The 23,830-nt window shown below is 49.7% G+C and overlaps 7 protein-coding genes across 7 annotated transcripts; 3 read left to right on the top strand and 4 right to left on the bottom strand.

The window, feature by feature from the left end:
• Positions 1-1,155: 1,155 nt before the first annotated feature.
• On the bottom strand, positions 1,156-2,870 carry GMORB2_3244 (Flavin-binding monooxygenase-like; the record flags this gene model as incomplete). The annotated part of the gene is made up of 5 exons (XM_035465220.1): positions 1,156-1,335; positions 1,531-1,633; positions 1,887-2,211; positions 2,266-2,451; positions 2,636-2,870. The coding sequence occupies 5 exons, from the start codon at positions 2,868-2,870 to the stop codon at positions 1,156-1,158; spliced, it is 1,029 nt and encodes a 342-aa protein (XP_035318769.1).
• Positions 2,871-3,699: 829 nt separating this feature from the next.
• GMORB2_3243 (AMP-binding enzyme) lies at positions 3,700-5,549 on the top strand (the record flags this gene model as incomplete). Its single annotated transcript, XM_035465219.1, has 4 exons — positions 3,700-4,012; positions 4,075-5,075; positions 5,140-5,243; positions 5,303-5,549. 4 exons carry the CDS (start codon positions 3,700-3,702, stop codon positions 5,547-5,549), a joined length of 1,665 nt encoding a protein of 554 aa, XP_035318768.1.
• A 637-nt stretch (positions 5,550-6,186) lies between these two features.
• On the top strand, positions 6,187-8,132 carry GMORB2_3242 (putative flavoprotein CzcO associated with the cation diffusion facilitator CzcD; the record flags this gene model as incomplete). The annotated part of the gene is made up of 3 exons (XM_035465218.1): positions 6,187-6,419; positions 6,510-6,908; positions 6,980-8,132. 3 exons carry the CDS (start codon positions 6,187-6,189, stop codon positions 8,130-8,132), a joined length of 1,785 nt encoding a protein of 594 aa, XP_035318767.1.
• Positions 8,133-8,386: 254 nt separating this feature from the next.
• GMORB2_3241 (Beta-galactosidase/beta-glucuronidase) lies at positions 8,387-10,625 on the bottom strand (the record flags this gene model as incomplete). Its single annotated transcript, XM_035465217.1, has 3 exons — positions 8,387-8,510; positions 8,582-8,965; positions 9,058-10,625. The coding sequence occupies 3 exons, from the start codon at positions 10,623-10,625 to the stop codon at positions 8,387-8,389; spliced, it is 2,076 nt and encodes a 691-aa protein (XP_035318766.1).
• Positions 10,626-11,294: 669 nt separating this feature from the next.
• On the bottom strand, positions 11,295-12,070 carry GMORB2_3240 (uncharacterized protein; the record flags this gene model as incomplete). The annotated part of the gene is made up of 3 exons (XM_035465216.1): positions 11,295-11,386; positions 11,448-11,861; positions 11,911-12,070. The coding sequence occupies 3 exons, from the start codon at positions 12,068-12,070 to the stop codon at positions 11,295-11,297; spliced, it is 666 nt and encodes a 221-aa protein (XP_035318765.1).
• A 274-nt stretch (positions 12,071-12,344) lies between these two features.
• GMORB2_3239 (transcription elongation factor SPT5) lies at positions 12,345-15,668 on the bottom strand (the record flags this gene model as incomplete). Its single annotated transcript, XM_035465215.1, has 3 exons — positions 12,345-12,958; positions 13,031-15,225; positions 15,595-15,668. The coding sequence occupies 3 exons, from the start codon at positions 15,666-15,668 to the stop codon at positions 12,345-12,347; spliced, it is 2,883 nt and encodes a 960-aa protein (XP_035318764.1).
• Positions 15,669-18,393: 2,725 nt separating this feature from the next.
• On the top strand, positions 18,394-20,629 carry GMORB2_3238 (DDB1- and CUL4-associated factor 7; the record flags this gene model as incomplete). The annotated part of the gene is made up of 3 exons (XM_035465214.1): positions 18,394-19,389; positions 19,486-20,083; positions 20,148-20,629. 3 exons carry the CDS (start codon positions 18,394-18,396, stop codon positions 20,627-20,629), a joined length of 2,076 nt encoding a protein of 691 aa, XP_035318763.1.
• Between the last annotated feature and the right edge of the window lie 3,201 nt (positions 20,630-23,830).

Genomic DNA, 23,830 nt, shown 5'->3' with positions numbered 1-23,830 from the left:
CTTTGTGCGGGTAGATTTGGTGTATCCAATCCAAAGCTTGCCGAAGTGCTTACCACCACGATCATGTAGGGGAACATTTTCCCCAGACCGGGGGGGGGATAAGGGGGGGGGAGGGCCACAATATTACCCCATAGTACCGGTGCTAATAGCTGGGGTAATGAGATGAAGACCGAAGCTAGTGGGTAGTGCCTCCACCCCCGCACGGGTTCCCTGCCGTCATCCACACTTTGAATCATTTGGTCTTTCCATGTCACAAATGGTTGTGCGTGCAATAAAAATGTCTGCAGAGACAAGGAGACCATCTTGCTCTTTCATCATATCGAAAGACTTCCTGGGCACTGGCTGGATCGACTAAAAGTGGCGCTGACTTGCATTGGGAGACAAATGGTCGTATATGCTCCCTCTCTTCACAACATAAATTGCTAATTTGAGGCTGAGCGGGATGCAAGCCGATGTGTTTGTTTGCTGACTTGACGGAGTTGAATGCCATAAATCGTACTAGCCAATGCAGGCTCGCCTACACTTGCCCAACAGTCGAGGAAGACGCGTCCTAATGCGAGTCCATTCCAGACTACGGAAGGTGTGGATCTTGCCACTAGAAGGATTCAGTAACATCACAGGAAGCAAGCAGCGCGGGTTTTCCCCGGACTTGATAATTTATCCGTCGCTCCCGCCTTGGCTTCATGCTTGCCGTTACGTAGCTCTGTTGGGACCAGACATGAATTCGTATATGGTACATGCATTATTAATGGAAATAGCGAACAATCATTCGGTCAAATTACACCACTATTCTCCATTGTATTTATCTCTTGTAAGGAAGGAAGAACTGTCTGGAAACCAAAATAAGTATGACCCTACGAGGAAGACTCAAAGGGAAATTACATTGATTTTTCCTCACTGGCTTGTTCTGCTGGCATGTACTCGTATTCGCAGTATTAATACCTCCTCTTGGACTCCCTCTCCCCTCACTTCCTCCCCATGTACTCGTACCGTACTTAGTAATAATTGTTGGGACTTGTAATTACGACGTGCATGCAACCATTTAATCCTGGAAGAAGAATAAAAATCAGCCTCGCATTCCAATTGCTCGGATGTTCGTAATGGTCCATTTTTCCATACCCTACCTCGTACCCTCTTCCACATCCCCCATGGATTTTACTCTACATCCCAGTCATAATCGCTGCTTCGAACATACGGCGAGAGCCCGTGGACATCGTTCATCTTGCTTGCCTTGACCTCGCCATTGCCCAGGTAAGCGAATCTGTTTCCGTATCGCCACCGGATATCGTAGTCTTCGAACCGGGAATCTTTGATCGACTTGAGGAAATGGACCGTCTGCATGTAGCATTGTGACACGTCAACACGAGTCTTGTTCCTTTAATGCATGACCACAGTCCCGAGCTCCACTCACTGTGTGCCCTGCGATACTCGGACATCGGTCAAGGTCCCAAGAGGGGAACGTAAATGTAACGGCACTTCTGGGTTGGGCTGGATTGGAAGGGACTGGGCTAAGTGGATGCATGTACTTACCGGACCTGGCCACAAGTAAACCCTATTCTTGATCTTGCCATCCTTGAACCAACTACGGCACTCTTCCTGAAAGACGGTGGTGCGGTGGAAGGTATCGAAGTGACTGTAAATGTCGTCGAGGGCTTCCTGCTTCACGGCAATGGAGCGGATTTTTTCGTGAATCTACTTCATCATCTTTACTGAGTATTCGACCGTCATCAAAATCGATGGTAGTAGTGTTCCTGGACTCCAGGTAGATCCAGGACCCTGTGTATCGAGGGGTTAGTGGATGCGCCAACCGTACTCAAAGAAGTATGCGACGTCATACGACAACGGTATAGTATTATGGGAAGCGAGGCGCAGAGACACCCATGTACAAGTTGACACTGTCGCCCCAATCTTCCTGGACAGTCTTTCCATCGCCATTGACGACTTTAAAGGCCGGCTTGAAGGCCCCATTGAAGTCGGTGGCGCAGGCGAGAACATCCATGTTATGGAACATCCCGTCATCACTAACGAGACCGCCGGGAACGGCCTGTTTGATGCCACCATATACGGGCTCGACATTGGGCTGGACGAGGGCTTCCAGGTAGCCGTCACCGGGAGATATACGGCGGCAGCCAGGCGACCACTTAGGAATAATAAACTCCTTGAGCTTCTCATTACCAGGGCCCATGCGGCGGTTCATCTCCTCGGTAATGACTTTTCGCAGGTGATCATTCATTTCGCTACCTTACTGGTACATTATCAAGAAACTGTTTATGTCGGCCTCGATTTCCTTGCGGAATTCAAGATGGGAACCCGGGTCCTCTCTGAATCCCTTCTTGTCTGCACCCGTGAAGGTGTACTGGCGGTTCCCAGGAGCTTCAGTGCCATCTCCTTTCTTGAGCTCGGACTCAAGGACTTGTCCGCTGAGATCCAGGTCGACGACCGCATAAACAACTTGAGATAGTTGGCCTCTTTGTGCAGTCGAGGGACAATTTGTACACTAGTACTTCCGGTACCGATAACCTGCATCGGAAAAATATGGCTAGAGGGAGGTTTTCTTCTTTTTTCTTTAACCATGAAATAGAAAAGATTTGGAAGAAAAAGAAAAGGAAATAGAGAAAGAACATCAAGTACTTACACAGTTTCCCCTCAAATTCAACAGAGTGATCCCATGCAGCCGAGTGGATTTTGGGGCCAGCAAACTCTTCAAACCCTTCAATGTCGGGCCATTTCCAGTTGTTTAGGATGCCAGTGCCGTTGATCAGGACGTGTGCCCAATCCCGCCATCTACTTTTGGTGATTTGGTCCTTGAGTGTCGGGCTCCACAGTCCCGCGTCTGATGTCGACAGTGGAATGGCGGGGATCAACGCCATCAGTATGGCGTTCCTCGATGCACCGTTTGGAGGAACCAAATGTCGGGAATTGGAAGAGAGAATGCCTTATGATTCTATGCGTATGTTCACCGAGGAGAAGACTATCTTTGTCAACATGACAAAGCTCTAATGGTAAATTTAGTACGTAGGTAGCTTGAGTGTTCACTTTTGTCATTTTTATGTTCCCATCAATGTGTGAAGGGTGCTGCAACCGATGCTACAAGATTCGGTTGTATGTAATATATGTGTCCATCCTATGCATTGTTGAATTGAGACATTTGGGGGCGGGGAACAATGCGCAGACCAACGACATCTCAAAATATCCGATTTCTCTTCCCCAGCTCAATCGCAAGAGATCTCAAGATATGAATCTGAAGACAAAAACTGACATAGCTCTGGCCATGCGGGTTAGGGACGCTGCCTCCATTGCCTATGCCGTACACGGCTGGGTGTCTTACCCGTGGCTGCGGCATCCAGGGTCCGTTTGCGCCCCGCATACCGGAACCGGGGTAAGAAGAATTGGACCCGTCCAATCGCTAGTGCAAGCCGGGAGCGAGCTTGAATGTATGTATCCTTGAGGCCAATAATACTACCTCGCTTGTTTACCCCGCATGGAGACCTCGGTCTAAACGTGAAGATGCTATGTCACTGGAATGAAGTAAGCTTGGCTTGTTTCCGAGTCAGGCATTGTAAGTCGGCTGTGATGACGACAGTATCAGTAAGACCGAATCAAGAACTGTTATCTTTTCTTGTCCATATCCTCGATACTGACTCCTTTACCTCCACGGGATCAATTGACTTGCACGGCCAAGACTATCCGGCTGCCACGATGCCTTTCGCATCACCCTATCCCCCGCTAGACTTCCCCTATGTCAACATCCTTGACTACCTCTTTGGCCAGCAGCCTGTTTCGGACGACCCACTGTGGTTTGATTGCAAGGAACCATCCCGGAACTTATCAACGGCGCAGCTTTTGCAATGGGTGAAGCGTCTAGGATACGGCCTGGAACGTCTTGGCCTCCGCCGAGGCGATGTGATCATGATATGTACACCCAACCAGATTTTCGTACCCGTGGCCTACCTGGGAATTGTAGGTTCAGGATATATCTTTAGCGGTGCTAATCCGACCTATACGGAGTCCGGTATGTTCATACGACAGACAAGGAATATGGGAAGGACTTCTACTGATATATGAAAATGATAGAGCTCGTGCATCAACTAACCGATACCACGGCTAAGGTCCTTCTCGTGCATCCGGCCATGCTATCACGGATGATTCCTGCAGCCAATAAGGCAGGTGTGCCACAAGACCGCATATTCCAATTCTCGGATGAGCCAAACCCCGTGCACAACGGGATCGTGGATTGGAGGGATATTGCCGGGAACCAGGAGCAGGGAAATTCTTGGAAATGGCCTGAGCTTGGTGCAAAGGAAGCAGCCGAGACCGTGGCCACCATCAACTACAGCTCGGGGACCACAGGGCTCCCCAAGGGCGTTTGTGTATCCCACCGTAACCTCGTCGCCAAGATTCTGCAGACAATCTTTGTGCGGTACGTCCACAAGCCGTATCCCTTCGAGAAACGGCCACAGGAGCGGTGGATCGGATTCCTGCCCCTGTACCACGCATACGGGCAACTATATACCATCCTGATGGCCATAAAGCTTAAGTTCCCTATTTACATCATGGCCGAATTTCGGTACGAGGACTTCCTCTCTGCCATTGAAAAGTACAGGATCACCACCTTACAGGTTGCGCCACCCATACTCGTCATGCTATCCAAGCGGCCTGAGACGGCGCGCTATGACCTTAGCAGTCTCAAGGAGATTCTTTGTGGGGCTGCACCTCTCTCGCGTGAGCTTCAGAATGAGTGTCAGAGCCGATTCGGTGTTCAGGTCAACCAAGGATGGGGCATGACTGAGGTTACGTGTGGTGCTCTGCATGTACCGGGGGGTATCAACGACACTTCCGGCTCTGTCGGGCTCCTGGACCCCAACTGTGAGTGCCGTCTGGTGGACGAGAGTGGGAACGATGTCGAGATTGGGAGACCTGGAGAGATGCTCATCCGAGGCCCAAACGTGTGCATGGGGTACTGGCGTAATGAAGAAGCCTCCAAGGAGAACCTGAACGTTGAGGGATGGCTGAAGACCGGCGACATTGCTATATGTGACAAGAGAGGTTACTTTTGGATTGTCGACCGGAAAAAGGTACGTTTGGTATGTATTCAAGGGAGATAATAACATGGCTAACCGCTTGTTGTTATCATGGCAGGAACTCATCAAGGTGAAAGGTCTCCAAGTTGCACCCGCCGAACTAGAGGCAGTGTTATTAGAGAATGAAGCCATTGCTGATGCTGCCGTCGTCGGCATTAATCTGTAAGTAAATCACTTTGTTTTACAGTCTGGAAGAAAAAAAAGAATCTAACTTATACAAGGGATGGAAACGAGTGGCCTCGAGCATACGTCGTCATCCAGGAAACAGCCAAGGACGCAACAACACCCAAGGGCATTCAAGAATGGATAAAAAGTCGTGTGGCCAAACACAAGCAGCTGTCTGGTGGCGTCGCCTTTGTTGACGAGGTGCCCAAGCTTGCCAGTGGCAAAATTCAACGCAAGACGATGCGGGAATGGGCCAAGAGGGATGCCACCGAGGTGAGGAAGAGTACAAGAGCTAAGCTGTAGAAAAGTGTAATATCTGCTTGCAATGATTAAAACAAGGATTCATGTCCGTCCTCAATAAATCTTTACGTGAGTTGAATATTCGTTCATCGTGAATGCACGAAATATATCTTAATAAACATGCAGTCAAACACCGTAAAGCCAGAAAGCACAAAGGCCTTGTCGTTTTTACGAACCAATAATTGTTTTCAGATGCAATGAGCCATGGAGAATGGTTCCTACACACATACACAATGCCACATGGTACTTGCATTGTTGGGGCTGAGAGTCCCGGAAGACGGCCTATCGGATGACATTAACCGCTTCCCCGCCATCCGCCATCCCCGTCTCGGGCGTCTATGCAAACCCGATATTTCTCATTCGTGTAGTCCATAGAAGGTACAGCGGAAGAGAGAAGATGTGGAGAGAAGTAAATGTATACTGAGTCATAAATGGAACACCCCAACAGGAAATATGACTCGGTTTCTTGTAGTGGAAATGCCACTCCGGCATGGGTCGTCTGCTGGTAGACGCCCGGGACGACGATACGCAGAACGTCACCTCATACGTAGATACAATATATACACTATTATATGCCTCACTGCCGTTCTAATATCTCAACCTACCTTTTTTGCAGATTCCCGATATTTGATTGAAGACAATGGTAGATTTTCTTGTTTCTGAGACGAATAGTCCCGGATCGTACGACACGCTTCGCCGCCTAGGAGGACCGATCCACTCTGAAAGGCATGTTCGCATCATATGTGTCGGTGCCGGAGCCTCGGGGCTTCTTATGGCGTACAAGTTGCAGAAGCATTTTGGCAACTTCAGCCTGGTACTCTATGAGAAGAACCCCGAGGTGGCGGGAACGTGGTACGAGAACAAGTATCCTGGGTATGTCACTTTGTTGTTGGAATAGAGGGCAAGATATTGAAAGAGAGAAGGAAAGATATGAGAAGACTGATAAAAATGCGATTGTTCTAGTTGCGCTTGCGACGTGCCATCGCACAATTATACCTGGAGCTTCGAACCCAAACTCGACTGGTCGGCTGTGTATCCTCCGTCCAAGGAAATATTCGAATATTTCGACGGCTTCGCGAACAAGTATGGACTGAAGCAATACATCAAGACTGAACATGAGATGATTGGCGCATACTGGAACAACTCCAAGGGCGGCTGGGACGTCAAGGTCCGAAATGATGCCAACGACGTGATCATCACCGATCACTGCGACATTCTCGTCAACGCCAGCGGCATCCTCAACAACTGGAAGTGGCCTGCCATCCCTGGCCTCAAAAACTACAAAGGTAAACTTCTACACACGGCCAACTGGGACGACTCCATCTCACTGGAGGGCAAGCATGTCGGCCTTATTGGAAACGGGTAAGTGTCTAAGTTGGATTGCCTCTCCTATAAGCCAGTACATGATGACTGACGCGAGAGGCGCTTTACAGGTCGTCGGGAATCCAAGTTCTCCCCGCCATTCGAGACAAGTGCCAAAAGGTGACTACCTTCATCCGCGAGCCGACATGGGTCTCTCCTGTCCAGGGAATGGAGCAGCATAACTTTAGCGATGAGGAGCTTGAAAGGTTTGCTAAAAAGTCCGGCGCCCTCACTGAGTATCGCAAAACCGTCGAAACGGGCCTCAATGGCCAATTTGGCATCTTCCTGCGCAACAACAAATTTAACCAGGATACGCACAAGTATATGATGCAGCAGATGAAGGCGAAACTCGGTAACGCCTATCTTGAGGATAAGCTCATCCCCGACTGGAGTGTCGGATGCCGAAGATTGACACCGGGTGTAAACTACCTCGAGTCTCTGACTAAGCCTAATGTTGAGGTTGTCTACGGCGAGATCAACTCCGTCACCGAGCGCGGTCCCCTCTGCAACAATGGTGAAGAGTACCCTGTCGACGTTCTTATCTGTGCGACAGGCTTTGATACCACTTTTAAGCCGCGTTTCCCCATTATCAACCCATCAGGCGAGAATCTACAAGACAAGTGGACCGAGAACGACCCGGAGTCGTACATGGGCGTTGCCGCCTCAGGCTTCCCCAACTATTTCATCTTCCTGGGCCCTAACTGCCCGATTGGAAATGGCCCCGTGTTGTGTGCCATTGAAGCCCAGGCCGACTGGATGTGTAAGCTGATTGACCGGTACCAAACGACCAATATCCAGACCTTTGCGCCCAAGCATGACGCCGTTAAAGAATTCGTTCAGTACAAGGACAAATTTATGGCGGGGACCGTCTGGGCCGATGAGTGTCGTTCGTGGTACAAAGCCCGACCTGGAGGCCCGGTCCTGGCGCTGTGGCCTGGATCGACTCTTCACTACCTCGAGATGATGCGTGACGTGCGCTTCGAAGACTTCGACTTTGCCTACTCCGGAAACAGATTTTGCTTCATGGGAAATGGATACAGCCAAACTGAGCTTGACCCCACGGCTGATCTGGGCTACTACATCCGTGAGTACGATGATGATGCACCCCTGACGACGGCCGGACGGCGTAGGTTGATCAGCAAGAGCGGGACTGTTACACAGCGAAAGGCCGTAAGCTGGAGTGGAGGAACTGGTGAAGACAAGCAGGTTCAGGCAAAGATCTGAAAGTCCTGGGGGCGGAAATCATAGACGTGTGGGGGATGAGGTTTTGCCGTTTCTATTCTTATTGACCTATGTCTGTGTCTTGTTGTTTGGTCAGTAATGCCTCAATATATATATGTGCGTAACCCTCTTATTGAGAGGAGAAGAATCAAAGAAGTATTATGTGCATGATTTCTCCTTTTCATCATTCAGGCAAGATTTTCATTCAAATCGGCGTCTATACGAGCCAAGAGAAGATACCCGAGAATATCCATGGCTTATTTGACACGGTCGTAGTAAATCTGGGCCGCCTCGTCGAACAAGGCCTTGACCCGCGATGAGTCCAGCTTCTCCTTGCGATCAAACGTATAGAGTCCGTTGGTCTCTTGCTCAATATCGGTACTGAAAGAAATTCATAAGTCAGGTTTGTAATCGAGCATAGAGAGGAGGAGTCAGTGGATTTCAAATCTTACAGTTGAGTATAAACGAAGCTGCAGCAGTAGCCGCCTGCCGTAATACCCTTGACAATCTTGGAAAGACGCTTGAGGAGATCCTCAGGGTCCGACGCCGTCGTATAGCCCCAGTTATGTCCATCACTGCTGCCAGTAGCAATGTTGACACCACCGCACTCGGTGTTCATTATAGGAGCACCCTCAATGTGTTTGGCGCCAGGGTCTTTGCCAGTAAGAGCGGGCACAAACATGTCACGACCAGCCTTGAGGCCAAGAATAGCATTGCGGTCGGCGCATGTCTTCGCGAGCTCGGGACCGTCCGTGTAATCGTGGAACGTGGTGAGGTCCGGGATGACGTGTTCCCAGCCGCAATTGTCGTTGATGCTCCTCGTAGGATCGAGAACCCTGTGTTCAGTAAGAGTGCAATTTAGCCCCGATATAAATCTTCACAGAGTCATACTAAACAAAGAAATGTACGGGGGGACAGGAGAGCCTACTTGGTCTGGTAGTAGAGCTGACGAATGTGGTTGCGTTGCTCAACATTATCCTTGAGAGAAGTGTAGGCCCAGCTCTCGTTCACAGGGGTCCAGGTGACGATGCAGGGACGATTTATGACAAGCTTGACAGCCTCCTCCCACTCCTGGTTGAAGCGCTCGACGTACTCACGGCTAAACTGGTAGGCATTGGCCATCTCGCCCCACACGAGGTAGCCCAGCTTGTCGGCCCAGTAGTAGAAGAGGGGATCTTCAACCTTTTGGTGCTTGCGGCAGCCGTTGAAGCCCATCTTCTTACCCAGCTCAACATCTAGGCGGAGGGAATTGGCGTTGGGAGGAGTCATGAAAGTGTCCTTCCAGTAGCCCTGGTCGAGGCAGAGAGCCTGAAAGTAGGGGCGGTCATTGAGGTGCCAGTTGCCGTCACCCTTTGTCCAATTTATGGAGCGCATTCCCGTTGTCGTCTTGACCTCATCGATGGCCTTGCCCGAGCTCACGTCAATGAGGCGGATCGTCAAGTCGTAGAGCTGGGGGTGCTCGGGAGACCAGAGCGCCAAGCCATCACGCCAAGCCCACTCGTCGCCAAGGGGAGCATTGCGCAACAGCGAAGCAGGGAGGCTGCTTCGCTTCTCCTCGGACAGGCGAAGCTGGAGGTCGAGGGAGGCGCTGTCGCTTTCGCGGGTGAGGTTGATCTTGTCCGTTTTAGCGACACGGACGCCCGAGAAGCTGGCTTCAATCTCGACACTCAGCTTCTGGCCAGCGCGGCGTCCAGTGATGGCAACGGTACTATACAGGATACCCGAGTAGATGTCGTTGGAGCGGATGACGGTGCCGTGGCTGCTGTCTGCAATGCGAGCGGTGGGGACTGACTCGAGCCAGACGTTCTGCCAGATGCCACCTGATGGTGTGTAGAAGATACTTTCGGGCTTGGCTCCCCAATACTGCTTTCCGCGGGGCTGCGTCAGGTCGTAGGCCGAGTCATAGACGCGGACCGTGAGGCGGTGCTCCTTGGCGTCGTTGACGGCGTCGATAGCATCGGTGACATCAATTTCAAAAGGTACATGACCTCCGCGGTGTCCACCGACGTGCTGTCCGTTCACCCAGACAATGGCCAAGTAGTCGACGGCCCCGAATCTCAGGACGATTCGGTTTCCCGCTTCCTTCTCCTCGGGAGTGCGGAGGTCGGAGATGGAGCGCTCGTACCAGAGCACCTCGTGGACGCCGCGGTCGTTGATGCCCGAGGCAGGAGCCTGGAAGACAAAGGGCACCTTGATCTGGCGCTTAACGTGGACCGCCTGACCGCTTTCTGTCGTGGACAGAACATTATTTTGAATGAGCTCCTGGGTGCCCGAGGCAATCTTCTGAGTGATACTGTTCTGCTGCGCGTCCTCCTCGGCGGCTCTGGTGGCCTCGGCCGATACCTTGACCTCATTGGGGAGGCCTTTGTGCTGCCACCTTGAAGCCAAGCCAATGTCGTCGTCGTCGAAGATAAAGTCCCATGGTCCATTGAGCGATTGCCAGTGGAGGGTGGAGCGCTGGAAATCGGGGCGGGGATACGTGTCAGTAGCAGCCATCATGCGCGGGGTGTTTGCTGATCGGAGCAAACGACGTAATTGGACCTTGTAGCAGTTGTAACTTAGCAAAAGCTAGGTTCTCAATGCAGATTTCCCTCACGCACCACTGGCTCCAAGAAGGGAGTAAATGACTATGAATATGGAAATAGTGACTGAGGAAAAGCGAAGGAAATCGGGGAGAAGGAGGAGGGGAGTAAGAAGAACCAGCCGGACAAGTAAGGAAGGAGGGGGATTCAAGGTGGGGGGGAGGCAGGTATAACGGACTAACCGACTACGTAGCACTCTCTCCTACTTGTCGCATCACCTCGTCTGACTGTATTCCGTGGAGACGCGCTGCCCTCAGAGTAAAATACCCTGCACATCACTCGAGCGTTCTCTTGCGTAGGCATCAACACTTTGTACCACGTATGTGGCCATGGACCAGCTCGTACAAACATATTATGGTTAGTATGTAATGTGTTGACGTCTGATTGAATCGGTGCCATTTGCGACAAACCCGTTAAAGAACTGTGTACATATACAGGTGTAGTGATATACACGCAACAACCCTATCCACCCTTTCCCAGGACTCCTTACAGAGATGTGACAGGCCGCAATGGTCATAATACACGTACTATTGTATATTTTCCTCCTGGGTTCCCTCAAAGCTTCTTATATGTACTACTAGCACTATAGACGTATTGGAAAATTGGTTGTTGTTTCGAGCACCTCAGTCTTCGTCTCGTTGTAGCGTCTTTGGCTCGTTTCCCAATACAACTGTTCTAGACAGTCAGTCTCAGGAAAAATAAACGTAGAAGAAGGGGGAAAGAAAGTCAAACTCACGTCGGTCGAACAAATACCAACTCGTCACGAGCAAAATGGGCATAGCAATGATACTAGACGTCCATCGTTTCGCTGCGTTCTGATACCGCTCCTTGTAAGCCTTTGCATCATCCTCCTTCTTCACCCTAGCAGCTTCCTGATCTATGCGACGAATAGGGCCGAAATGTGCTTGTCTACCCTTTGTCGCGCCATTCGCATCTCCCACCTCTGCGTTAGAGATAGAAGGCTGCTGTTCGTTGCAGGCGCCATCCAATCGTCTATTTCTCGTTAAAGATTTCGTTTCTGAAGGGATCTTGCCTGGAACACCCAGTCCGCCAGTTGATGGTTTTCGGAAAGGCACGCGCTGTGACATGGGGACATCGTCGTCAGGGTCGGTGGCGGCTGCGGCCGTCGCGCGTCGCGCTTTGGATATGGCTGTCGCTCGTAATTTATCAGCCGATGACGATGAGTAGAACCTTGGTACTCTTGTTGACCACTGCGAGCCAGCCAGCAGCCGCCGTAGGGCGTGCGTCGGGGTCATTGTAGATGTCACCGTCCCTGTGTATTTGAAAGAGGAAGATGCTAAGTCTAAGCTTGGCTACCCGATGACGTTGGAATTGACGTTCTGCCAGGGCGGTCAACATTTTTCACTAATATAGGCATTTGGGCATATTATGATCGCAACGTTTATAGGTGCAGTAATATACAAAAAGAGAACGCCACAAACAAAGAGTCCGGCAATCTATAATACTGCTTTTTTTCTCTGCCCTAGCCTTACTATTTTGCTGTTGTACATTATTGCACTATTTGGATAAGTGCTGCCTTAAATGCGAGAGAAAATGAAACTAAAACTACAAAAACGCCCACCCACTGCTGCAGACTCTGCCCCCATAAACCAAAGGCTCCTTCACTTGAGCCTCAGTCATCATCTGTGTAGCTGGGTCCACTGCCCGCCGGCGTCTCGGCTGTCCCAAAGGCTCCCGGTGTAGGAGCACCGTAGTAAGCGCTGGCGCCGGGCGTAGGGGCACTAGCCCCCGGCGTAGGCGCCACATCGGCACCCCATCCTCCCTGCCAGCCTCCTGCCGGTGTAGGCGCCGACACACCGGGTGTGGGCGCGGCAAAGGCGCCGGGCGTGGGTGCATTCATGGCACCATTAGGGGGACCAAGTCCAGCGCCAGGCGTGGGAGCATCAAAGGCACTTGTTGTGGCTCCGGGAGTGTAACCCCATCCATCACCAGCACCGGCACCGGGCGTCGGAGCTGAAGAAGCGCCCCAGGCAGGCGTTTTGGATCCTGAAGCCCAGTTGTCGCCACTGGAGTAGGCAGGCGTACGCGATCCCGCGCCGAATGTATCACCCGCAGCCGGGGTCCTGGCGCCGGATTGCCACGCCGGGGTACGAGACCCAGAGCCGTAGGCAGTGCGGCTACCGTCGTAAGGGTTGACGGTACGCGAGCCGTCAGCCCACGCCGGTGTCCTCGAGCCCGAGTAGTCTTGCTTCCAGGCGGGAGTGCGACCGCTCGAAGCGGCAGGTGCTAAAAAAAGGAAACGACATTTAGCATTGTATACATGCGTGAAGTTGACAAGGGATAAGAGGGGAAACTCACTTCGGGAACCCCAAGCCGGCACGCGGTCCGATCCTCCAGAGCCCATGGGCGTTCGGGACCCAGACTGCCAACTGGGCACGCGGTCTCCGGAAGCACTACCGCGGGGAGGGCCGCCAGGGCCACGCCTGCCGTTTAACTCAATAGTTGCACCAGTCTTCTTGTCCTTGTAGTTGAGGAAATCCTTGGCGACGGTAATTGTCTTGCTCTTTGTGTGAAGCTCGACACGGGCGTGTGTGTCGGTTGTATCTTTGACAATACCCAACAGGCCTTTGTAGGCACCCTTCTTGATGATGACAGTTTGGTCGATGGCACGGTCCTTGCCGAAGCTCTTAGGTGGCTGTACCGGCTTGTTTTCGGCGCCGTTCTTATGAATTTTGAGCGCTGGGTTCATCGAGTCGAGGTCCGGTCCAGATGAGGCCGCATTGACACGCCCGCCCTTGGCCGCCACTGTGTTGACGACACTAGCCTTGGTAATAAAGACACCGGAATTCTCCGTTGTGTCGTTGGTGTGTAGGAAGACGTACGATCGGTGGATGTGAATGATTTTACCCTGACGCTGGAGGCCTGTTGCCTCCTTAACCACGTCGTCGATACGGATCTCGGACCCACTGCGGTCGGCGGCCACAGCCAACTTCCTCTTGGGAAGCTTGTTGGAGATTTGTGACGGCATCAGCTGGCGCGTGTCGCCGTGCTGGTCTAGGACCACAAGTGACTCGCGGTCCACTTTAACGACGCAACCCACCGTCGTCGGGTCGAGCTGGACTAGGTCATGGAGCTCGTATTGACCTAGAGAGCCCTGGCCACCCATGTCGCTCGCCTCACGCAGGTCCTTGCTGAAGACGGTCACCTCGGTGTTGGTTTGGTCCGTCAGGAGCGTGACACGATCCTCGGAGATCTTGACCACGGTACCAACCTCGTTGCGGAACTTGCTGCCACCAATCACCTTGACATGGTCTCCGACGCTGAATCGCTTGCGAAGGCCCTTGGTAGGTACCTCGATGGTCTGTCCAACCAGGTCACCCTCGGTGACCGACATAGTGACAATATCGCCCTGGACGTTGATGGCCTTTCCAACAACGCCCTTTTGCTCGCCCGAGTACACCTCAATAGCATCGCCTGCCAGGTAGGTCGTGAGCTTGCCACTGTCCTTGAGACTGGCCGCCAACGCCTTGAGGTCGAGGTTCTCGGTGCCGTCCTCGGCACCAGAAGCAAACCGCGTAACCTCTTCGAGCGATGGGTTAACATCGGTCACTGTGAGCTGTTGGATCTTGATGTCCTTGACCTGGAATCCGTTCTCGAACTCGTCACCCATGTACGTCCACGTGTTAGTTGTGGGATTTCCCTGGATGAAGCGAGGGTGGCGTCTGCGGGCCTCGGTTTCGTTGAACAGCCTCTGTGGCGGGCGCGGGCCGGGCACACCGGGCTTTCTCTTGCCGGCAGCTCCAAGGGACTCATCGCGCATGCCGTAGTCTAGACGAGGAATGAACCTGACTCTGGCCTCGAGACCATTCTCAGTCACATCGATAACCTGGGCAACGTCACCGTTGTGCTTGGGAGGGCGGCGGAGACGAACCCAGGCTCCAGGCTCCAGAGTAGGCGTCTTGACGACGCGGAGAAGCTCGGGCATATCCTTGATGTCAACCAGAACCATCTTGGAACGAGGGTATACGTTGAGCATGTTGTCCAGTGCCTTGATGACATCGGTCGAGCGCTGGGCCTCGACGTAGATAAGACCCTTCATGACGGACTGAGCACCGCCGCGCTCAAAGGCAGCAGTTATGGCAACCTCCTCCTTGGTGCCAGCACTCTCCTCAATTCGCTTCATTATAGAGAAGACAACCTCGCGCTCCTTTCCCTCCTTGCACCTGACGGCCCAGATACTAGGGTCATCAACGCTAGGCAGCAATAGGCGCTTGGGGACAACAGCCGAATCGCCAAAGCCCTTGGCGGAGCGGCGATTTCCGTAGCGCTGGCGCAGGATCTCAGCCTGTTTCTCGGCATCCATGCTCGACTCCATCTCCCTGCGGCGATCAAGCTCACGATGTCTTCGGTCGTCATCCAGGGCGGCACTCTCGCCAACGTCATCGGGGTGAGCGTTGTCGATGAAGTCTTCTATCTCTTCACCTTCCTTTTCGTCATCCTCGCCTTCGTCCTCATCGTCGACCTCGGCTTCGATATCGATGAAAGCGTTGCGCCTGTTTCTGCGTCGTTTACGGCGATGATTCTAATAGAGCAAGAGAGTACTGTGTTAGTCGCAAGTCCTTTTCGTCCCCTTATAACGCCCGTACGGGCACGTCCATTTCATCACACAGGTGGAGAGGAGCGATGTTTTCTGGACACATACCTGTTGGACATCTTCATCTTCCTCGTCATCCTCATCATCCTCATCGTCTTCGCCGTCGCCCTCTTCTTCATCATCCTCCTCTTCATCATCGTCGGCGGGGCGCGATTTGGACCTGGGAGCGTCGTCATCGTCATCATCATCATCGCCATCAGGGCTTCTGGCCCTCTTCTCGCCTCTCTTCTCCTCCTCGCCATCATCGCCACCGCGCTCCTCGTCGGACATGTCGGCCGGTGCAGGGTTGAAGTCCTCCTCGTCCTCGGAGTCGTCAAATCGCGAGGGATCGTTTGACGCCATGACGACAGTGGGTTCACGCGCTGCTGGAGTAGCAAGACACGTGTATGGTTACTGGACGTGTATTTGTATGAGCTAAAAACGCGATTTGATGGGAACACAGAGGCGATGGACGTGTCCGTCTTATGGTAAGTATATGGAACAAAGGAAGGACAGCCAAATAATATTATTGGGAGCTTTGTCCTTGTCGTAACGGTTAAATATCGGTCGATGCAGTTAGCAGTATTTGCTAACTTTGTATGTCCATTTGATGACTAACATTACTACTAGTCAGTTTTATAGGTATCAAGTCAACGCACCCACTTTAAGAACACCCCCCCTTTTTAGAACACCTCAATAGGCTATTACTATCATGGGAAACGCAAATAACATAACAATGATAATAATAATTGTTATACTTTTTCCTAGTCTTTAGGGTTGACCTAAAAAAAGCAGAGATATCCTTAGTTATTAGATTTATTAAGGACAATATTAGATCTCGTAGCTAAAGAGCGTGATCTAATATATATAAGACCTCTCTTAAGAATGCGTTTATATATTTTAGGGGATTAACTATTTTAACTAGGGATTTAACTATTTAGATATTAATACGTTAATAGCGTATATAAGAATATACTACTAATACGCTTATATATATTAAAAGGTAGGTAAGGTATTATATAATATTAAGTTCTTAATTTATTATATTTAGAGCGATAGACTTAACTATTTTAAAGTCGAGTCCCGCTTACGTAAACTAAGTGTATATTTTCTATAATAATAATATGTTATAGGTATTTCCCTAAGGACAGCGTAGTGCCGCCGCCACCCCGACGATATATAGTAGCGACTAAGTGTCTATACTACTACTATAACGGCATAATCACTATCACTAGCGACACCTATATATAACTATACGCTTACTATTAGATATCTCTAAATTACTTCTTTCTTTTCCGCCTTAATATAAAATATATTTATATAAGGCTACCTATTTGCTCTATCTGGCCTAGTTATGACGTTAGGGTTCAACTCTAAGCTATAGGTGGACAGAGATAATGTCGTTTTATATTAGCGAGATATTTAGGATATTAAACCAAGCAATAAGGTAGCTATAGCCATAGGTACTACTATTAAAAGGAACTAGGGTTTTAATAGAAGTGTTAACTAGGTTATTAATAATGTGACGGTTAGTACGACTCTATGCTATAGGGTAGTCAGAGAAGTGTCGGTTTTATGTTAGCGAGGCCGTTAGGATGTCGTTCTAAGAAATAGTGTAGTTATAGTCGTAGGTGCTAGTATTAGGAACTAGTTTAATAGAAGCGTTAACTATTATATTAATAGCTAGGGTAGAAGGAGTGTTCTAGCTAGAGAATTGAGTTAACTATATACTGGGCGATTATTGTAAGAGCGAGGTAATCTCATAGGTGATTATAGTAATCGCTAAGCGATTAAGGTAATCGTTAGGTGTGATCGCTAAAGCAGTTAGGCGATCGCGCTATTAATAATATCGTGTATAAGTGTCTATTACTAATGATAAGTAAGAAAATGTGGGCTACACGTGAGGGTCGCATGACGGGCCGTAACGTACAGTAGACGTATAGGTAAATCGAGTTAGACGAAGTGCGGGAAACATTAAGCTCTATCTCTTAGACGTATTTACACAAACTACGCGCCAGGCACGGAAGACCGTGTCGTATGCCGCTTATTGGTGCGGTATTTTTTTAATCGGTAATCCGGAAAATGCAAGAATTAGGAGGTGTATTGCAAGAACAACTAATGGCATGTTCTCAAGATAAAGAGTACTTGTGAGATAGAAGTTAGAGTACATTTTCCCTCTCAAGGTGAGGCGGATCATATGCACGTGACCTGAATTTGGAGGAATCAGAAAGCTGCCCCCGTGGCAGCGTCACGTATTCCATATAACTCATGGACGATCAGCCACGTGATTACAAAGGTTAGGGGGCTGGTGGGTGTGTAACGGGGCCAATGGCTGGTAATATCTCTAGGGTCACCTGGGCTATTACTTGGTTGCTTGGGACAGCATATTTGATCTACCACTGGCTACTATAAATAATACATATTATGAAGTAGGAATTAATTCGGGGCATGTGGGTGCATTCATGGGGGATTCAAGATCATGGCTCATGGTGCAAGGATGGCTGGATGACTGGTGATGGTTGTGTGTGGTGACTATGGTGTGATAACGAGTTGATAGTTGGATAATGGGTGGTTCCTGATCGCGTGGACTGGTTGCGAGTGCCACATACGTGCGTGTGAATAAAGTCTATATTCTCAATGAAACCTGGTAGGCGCGACTGGGAGCGTTTTGCTACTTGCTCCTGCTGATCCCTTCGAAAGCCCGCCTCAAGCGGGTGCCTCCCTCCTTGGTGCCTCCCTCCCTGGTACCTTCCACGACATGCCGTAGGCCACTGCCAGCCGCCTGTGTTTGTCTGGCACTACTGCGCTGTTATTAGTACGGAACACGAGTACTACTCTCCATTCTATGAATACCACGCAATGTTTCCTTTGTTAACGCACCCAGATCTTCCCGTAATCATCGCATCGTCGTCGACGTTTTCTGTGGGAACAACAGACGCAGAGTCACGAAAAGAAGGAGAACCTTACACACACAAAGCGGAGAGGGAGGGAATGCCTTTTACATGGGCAGTAGAAACAGCAGCTCTGGTCCGCGCCACAACGGGAACTGCCATCTACTAACCACATATCACGGCTGTGTGCATCCTTGATGCTAGACAAAGACGCACTCGTCCTCATCTCGGCCAAACTGAATCCGTTAAAGGAATCAGGCCCTGAGCCTCACAGCGACCACAAGGCGAACACGAGCGCCCACCCACATTGGGACGTCCAAGCCGAAGCCATGGACCAATCACAGCACTTCTCTTCCCCGCGACACCAAGGCGCCCATGTCCACGCCTCTGCCTCTGTCTCCTCCGCTCCAGCTCTCGCTGCCCGGGCCTCAAGACACTTCCACGACGAGCTGCACATGGCTGGCCTGAGCCCGCAGCGCCAGCACATCTCCTTTCACGAATATACGCCCCAAATCAAGCTTGACTACCCGACGACTGCCATTGTTTCGGGTCAACCCCAACCTCAGCCCCACCAGCAACAGCAGCAGTCATACGCCTCAGTCCCCGGCGTCCTGCAGCCCGGTGGTCTGGTTGTGAGGCCCCCAGCTGTGTCTGCATCCACCGCGCCGGCGATTTCCACCGTCCAGAGCTCTTTATCGTCATCTCAGGATCTGGTACAGTCCCCTTCCCAGCTACCTCCCCAACAGCTGCAGCATCCCCATCAACGGCCGCAGAGCTCGTCCAGGTCATCCTTCACCATGTCGCACGCCTACTCGCGCTCCAGCCCCTCTAGCGGCTATGATGCCTCCGGCGGCTACAATGCCTACCATCCCACAACCCCTGGCGGCAGCTCCTCGTCGGCCTCGCAGTTCATGTCCCCTAGCGACATACCCAAGTACTCTCAGCCCGGTTCCCAGAGGCACTTCTCAAACACACCTCTGGGTCTGGCTGACATCAGGCCCCGCGCAGACTCCAACAGGTCGGAAAGCGGTCCCGGCACCATGAGCATCGACCTCTCCAACACACAGCCCGGCACCAGCAACTACATGGCTCCCTGGCCCATCTATGCCTTTGACTGGTGCAAATGGCGGCCACAGGCTAATGGCGCCGGCAAGGTTGCCGTCGGCAGCTATCTCGAGGATGGCCACAACTTTGTCAGTTCCCTTCCATTTCGTGTTTGATGCGGCACATGTCCCCCAGCCCCCTCTTTATTCCACCTTGCCATGTCAGTTAACCATTAAATCATACAGATCCAAATCCTTGACAGCCACGCCACAACGACCCCACAGGATGTCTATACCCCTGGTTCTTCCAAGTACACGCTCGAGTTCTCCAAGGTTGCCGAGGCTACCCACTCCTATCCCGTCACGCGGCTCCTTTGGGAGCCGCCATCCTCGCAGAAGCAGTCAACAGACCTGTTGGCCACATCTGGCGACCACCTTAGGCTGTGGTCTTTACCATCCGATGCTACACCCACTCCGGGCAGCACCATCACCAGGCGTGGAATTGAGGGACCCGGAGCTAAGCTAACACCGTTAGCTCTCCTATCCAACTCCAAGACTCCCGATCATACGGCACCTCTGACGTCGCTGGACTGGAACACCATGAACCCCGCTCTCATCATTACCTCGAGCATCGACACTACTTGCACCATCTGGGACATTCCCTCCCTGACGGCTAAGACGCAGCTTATTGCGCACGATAAGGAGGTGTACGACGTACGTTTCTGTGCTAATACAGTTGACGTATTTGTGAGCTGCGGCCAGGATGGTAGTGTCCGCATGTTTGACTTGAGGAGCTTAGAGCACTCGACCATTATATACGAGCCGACGGGCAAGGATGACAAGGGTTAGTGTTTGCAGTAATTTGTAATGATTGCTCCTTCCTTTCAACTTTAATTACTAACTGATAGTTCATCTAGACACAACAGCACGTGTAAGCCCTTCTGGCTCCCAGCACTCGAGTGCCGGCAGCCCACCACCCCTGCTACGCCTAGCCACATCTCCACATGATACGCATCTCTTGGCGACGTTTGCTCAGGATTCCGGTGCGATCCGTATCTTGGATGCACGCCAGCCTGGTCAAGCTCTGCTTGAGCTGCGTGGTCACACGGGCAATGTCAACTGTCTAGATTGGTCGCCACTCCGGAGGGGCCTCCTAGCTACCGGTGGTGATGATTGTCAGGTACTCCTGTGGGATCTCATGAACGCCAACTCGTCGTCATCTATCAACGGTGCGCCTCAGCCGGAGGGTGGGCGCAGCCCAGTAGCAAGCTGGGCTTCCGACTATGAGGTTGCCAACTTGGCCTGGGCGCCTCATCTCCAAAGTGGCGAATATGGTGAATGGCTTGGAGTCACTGGGGGGCGTGGCGTCTGGGGGACAAGGGTATCGTGAGACGCGAAAAGCCAAAGGTAGAGGGCTATGCAGCACCGTACGACATGAACGCGCACGCTGATGGGGCCACTATCACTAGCATTTTTCTTGTTTTTGTTTTTTATCTCATGTATGGAAAGGCCCTAGAAGTCTTCTTTTCCTTTTTCGTCCTATATGGGACGTCTGACGAAGTCAGCATGGCGAGTGTTTGAAATTTCGCGAGGTTGCCCGTCGCCACAGGACTCGCGAGGCAAATATGTTAAAGCATATAAATGGCCTGTGGCATAGGAGAGAAGGAGAGAACATAATCGCAATGGATGATGGTTCTATGTATTTGGAAGAAGCAAGGGGGGGAAGAGGTCACCAAGTGTCTTTGAACACTGGAGGGGAGATTATATGGGGCTGGCAGGAGGCTGGGCATATACGGACTGACCGCCAGTTGAAAGGTGACATGGGCGTCATTTCAGAATTACAAAACTAAAAGAGAGGAGCGGAAAAGAAAATCACTTGTTTTCGGTTGTACTGAGATTGTACTGAGATTGTATTGTGTTTTATTTTTGAGGCCTTGGTCCTGAATCACCTATACTCTTATCACCTATCTCAATTGTAGCCTTGGCCAAGACCTTCCAATGTGGCAAAGCTTACAAGGCTTGAGAAATACGATAGAGTCCTTCTAGCAAGTAGAGATGGCCAGCTTGATACTGCCATATCCATGAGGGCATCTAGTTCTCACCATATCTCAGCTGCCTCGTGGGGATCCACACATATTTGGTCAGTAGTGATCAGTGATGCACTGATATATTCAATGAGTAAGTAGCCTGCTTCAGAAGAATCCTGTTCATCGTGACTTTCTCCATATCGCCTTCTTAGGCAACGAATCCGACAACCAGAATTCTGCCCCTTTTAGCGATACACTTGAGGCTCAAATCGGCAAGACCAATAGGGTTAAATACAATGTGGACGCCCTGACCATATGTAACATACTCCTTCTTCCACTAGTCCCCAGACCGGGAATAGTTAAAATCATTCGTATGCGCCGTGGCTCTTTGCATAGTCACATTTGGCTTCTGATTCAGCTGTGCCAATGGCGCAGCATCCTATCCTATTGTGATGACAATCTACACGGCCATGATGCCCAGTGCTCCGGCGGCAGTGTATCAGTGCCCCGTACGACACGGCCCACAGACCGGCTGTGTCAACGACTCTCCATGAAGGCGGTACTTTTCCAAGCACCGATGCAGCAATAGATACGGGTAAGCTGATAAATCCTCTATAGCAGCCCAAATGGTGACCAAATACACAGTCTCCGCAACTGAAGGAGGATGAAGACGGCGCTGAGAAGACCAAATGTCTGATCAGCTTCGGCTTTTTTATTAAGATTCGAGACACTAAGAGGTACAACAGTAGTTATGCAATAAGTGGAGAGAAACCTCGTACTGTCTAGGGTCGAACTTAAACCAATATAATATTTTTTTCTCACCGCTTTTAAATCCTTTGCTATAATTTTAATAATAATACTCACAACGAGGACTTTAATGTTAGAGGTTATTAGTGTAACGTTATATTGATAATATATATATCGTGATTATTATACTTTTTCGCCGTTATAGTGGTCAGGAAAGCAGAGCTATCCTATAGTTGCCACACCCTTATGCTACAACACCTATAGATGTGGGGAGTACTCTATGGAACCGTGGCGCCATGCCACACGCTACTAGGCATTTAGCATACCTATAGAAAAATTACAAATAACCTTATAATTATATTCTAGCACCTTAAGGAGATATTACTATAATAGAGAAAGAGGAGAGAAATATACAAAGAAAGAAATCCCTTTCTAGAGAATAAAAGGAAGTGAGATTTAGCCTTGAAAATAAATACACTCTATATTAAATGCCTGCCTTACTTCCTTATTATAAACCTATAAGAAACCTATAATAATTGTGTTTTAAAAGGGATAGTGTCACGGCCTGTCTAATATACGGCCTGATATGCGACCTCGGTCATGTGTTATAAGTAACCCCACTTCTTTTTCTTTCTAGCCACTAGGAATGTGCTATACGGATTATAGTAATCCCTTACGTAGATCACGACGCTCTATGCTAGGGCTTACCACGATCCTAATACTAATATTATTATACTTTTTCTTAGTCTTTAGTGGTAACCTAAAAAAGTAGAGATATCCTAAGTTATTAGATTCGATAAGGATAGCATTAGATCTTATAGCTAAAGAGCGTGATCTAATATATATAAGACTTCTCTTAAGAAGCGTTTATTATTATTAGAGAATTAACCGTTTATATATAGGCAAGCGTAGTAGCGTATATAAGAATATACTACTAATACGCTTATATATATTATAAGGTAGGTAAGGTGTTATATAGTATTAAGTTCTTAATTTATTATCTTTAGAGCGATAGACTTAGCTATTTTATAGTCGAGTCCTACTTACCTAAACTATATATATATTTTCTATAATAAATATCCTAGTATATAGTCATCCTAATCCTCTAGTTAGAACACTCTTTTACCCTACTATCAATAATATAGTAATATAGTTGACGCTTCTATTTACACTAGTTCCTAAATATTAATCACCTATAACTATAACTGCCTCATTGCTTAGTTATTACGACCCGTTATGCGGCCCTCACGTGCACCCCACTTTTTTAACGTAACCACACTATTAACGTCTACACTAACTAAGGAGAGTATTACGACTAGGTTCACTCTCCGAATAGTAAACTATTAATAAACTAAGCTTTAGTTTAATATAGGTTTACTTATAATATAGTGAACTTCTCTAGTATATAGTTAACCTTATTTCTATAGCTTAATTACTCTCTACCTAGCTATTAATAATATAGTTAACGCTTCTTCTAAAACCTTAGTTCCTTTTAGTAGTAGTACCTATAACTATAACTGCCTATTACTTAGTACGATATCCTAACTATCTCGCTAATATAAAACGACATTATCTCTACCTACCCTATAGTTTAGAGTTAACCCTAACGTTATATTAATCCCCTAAAATAAATAAATCTATTCTTAAGAGAAGTCTTATATATATTAGATCACGCTCTTTAGTTACGAGATCTAATACCGCCCTTATCGAATCTAATAAAGGATATCTCTGCTTTTTTAGGTCACCCTTAAAGACTAGGAAAAAGTATAACATATACTATCTAGATTGCTAAAAAAGAGCTTAATAATCTATTATTT

Source organism: Geosmithia morbida (assembly GCF_012550715.1).
Source record: "Geosmithia morbida isolate 1262 chromosome Unknown scaffold_17, whole genome shotgun sequence".
Classification (NCBI taxonomy): domain Eukaryota; kingdom Fungi; phylum Ascomycota; class Sordariomycetes; order Hypocreales; family Bionectriaceae; genus Geosmithia; species Geosmithia morbida.
Note: the sequence above shows the minus strand (reverse complement) of the source record. Positions and strands in the feature narration are given on the sequence as shown.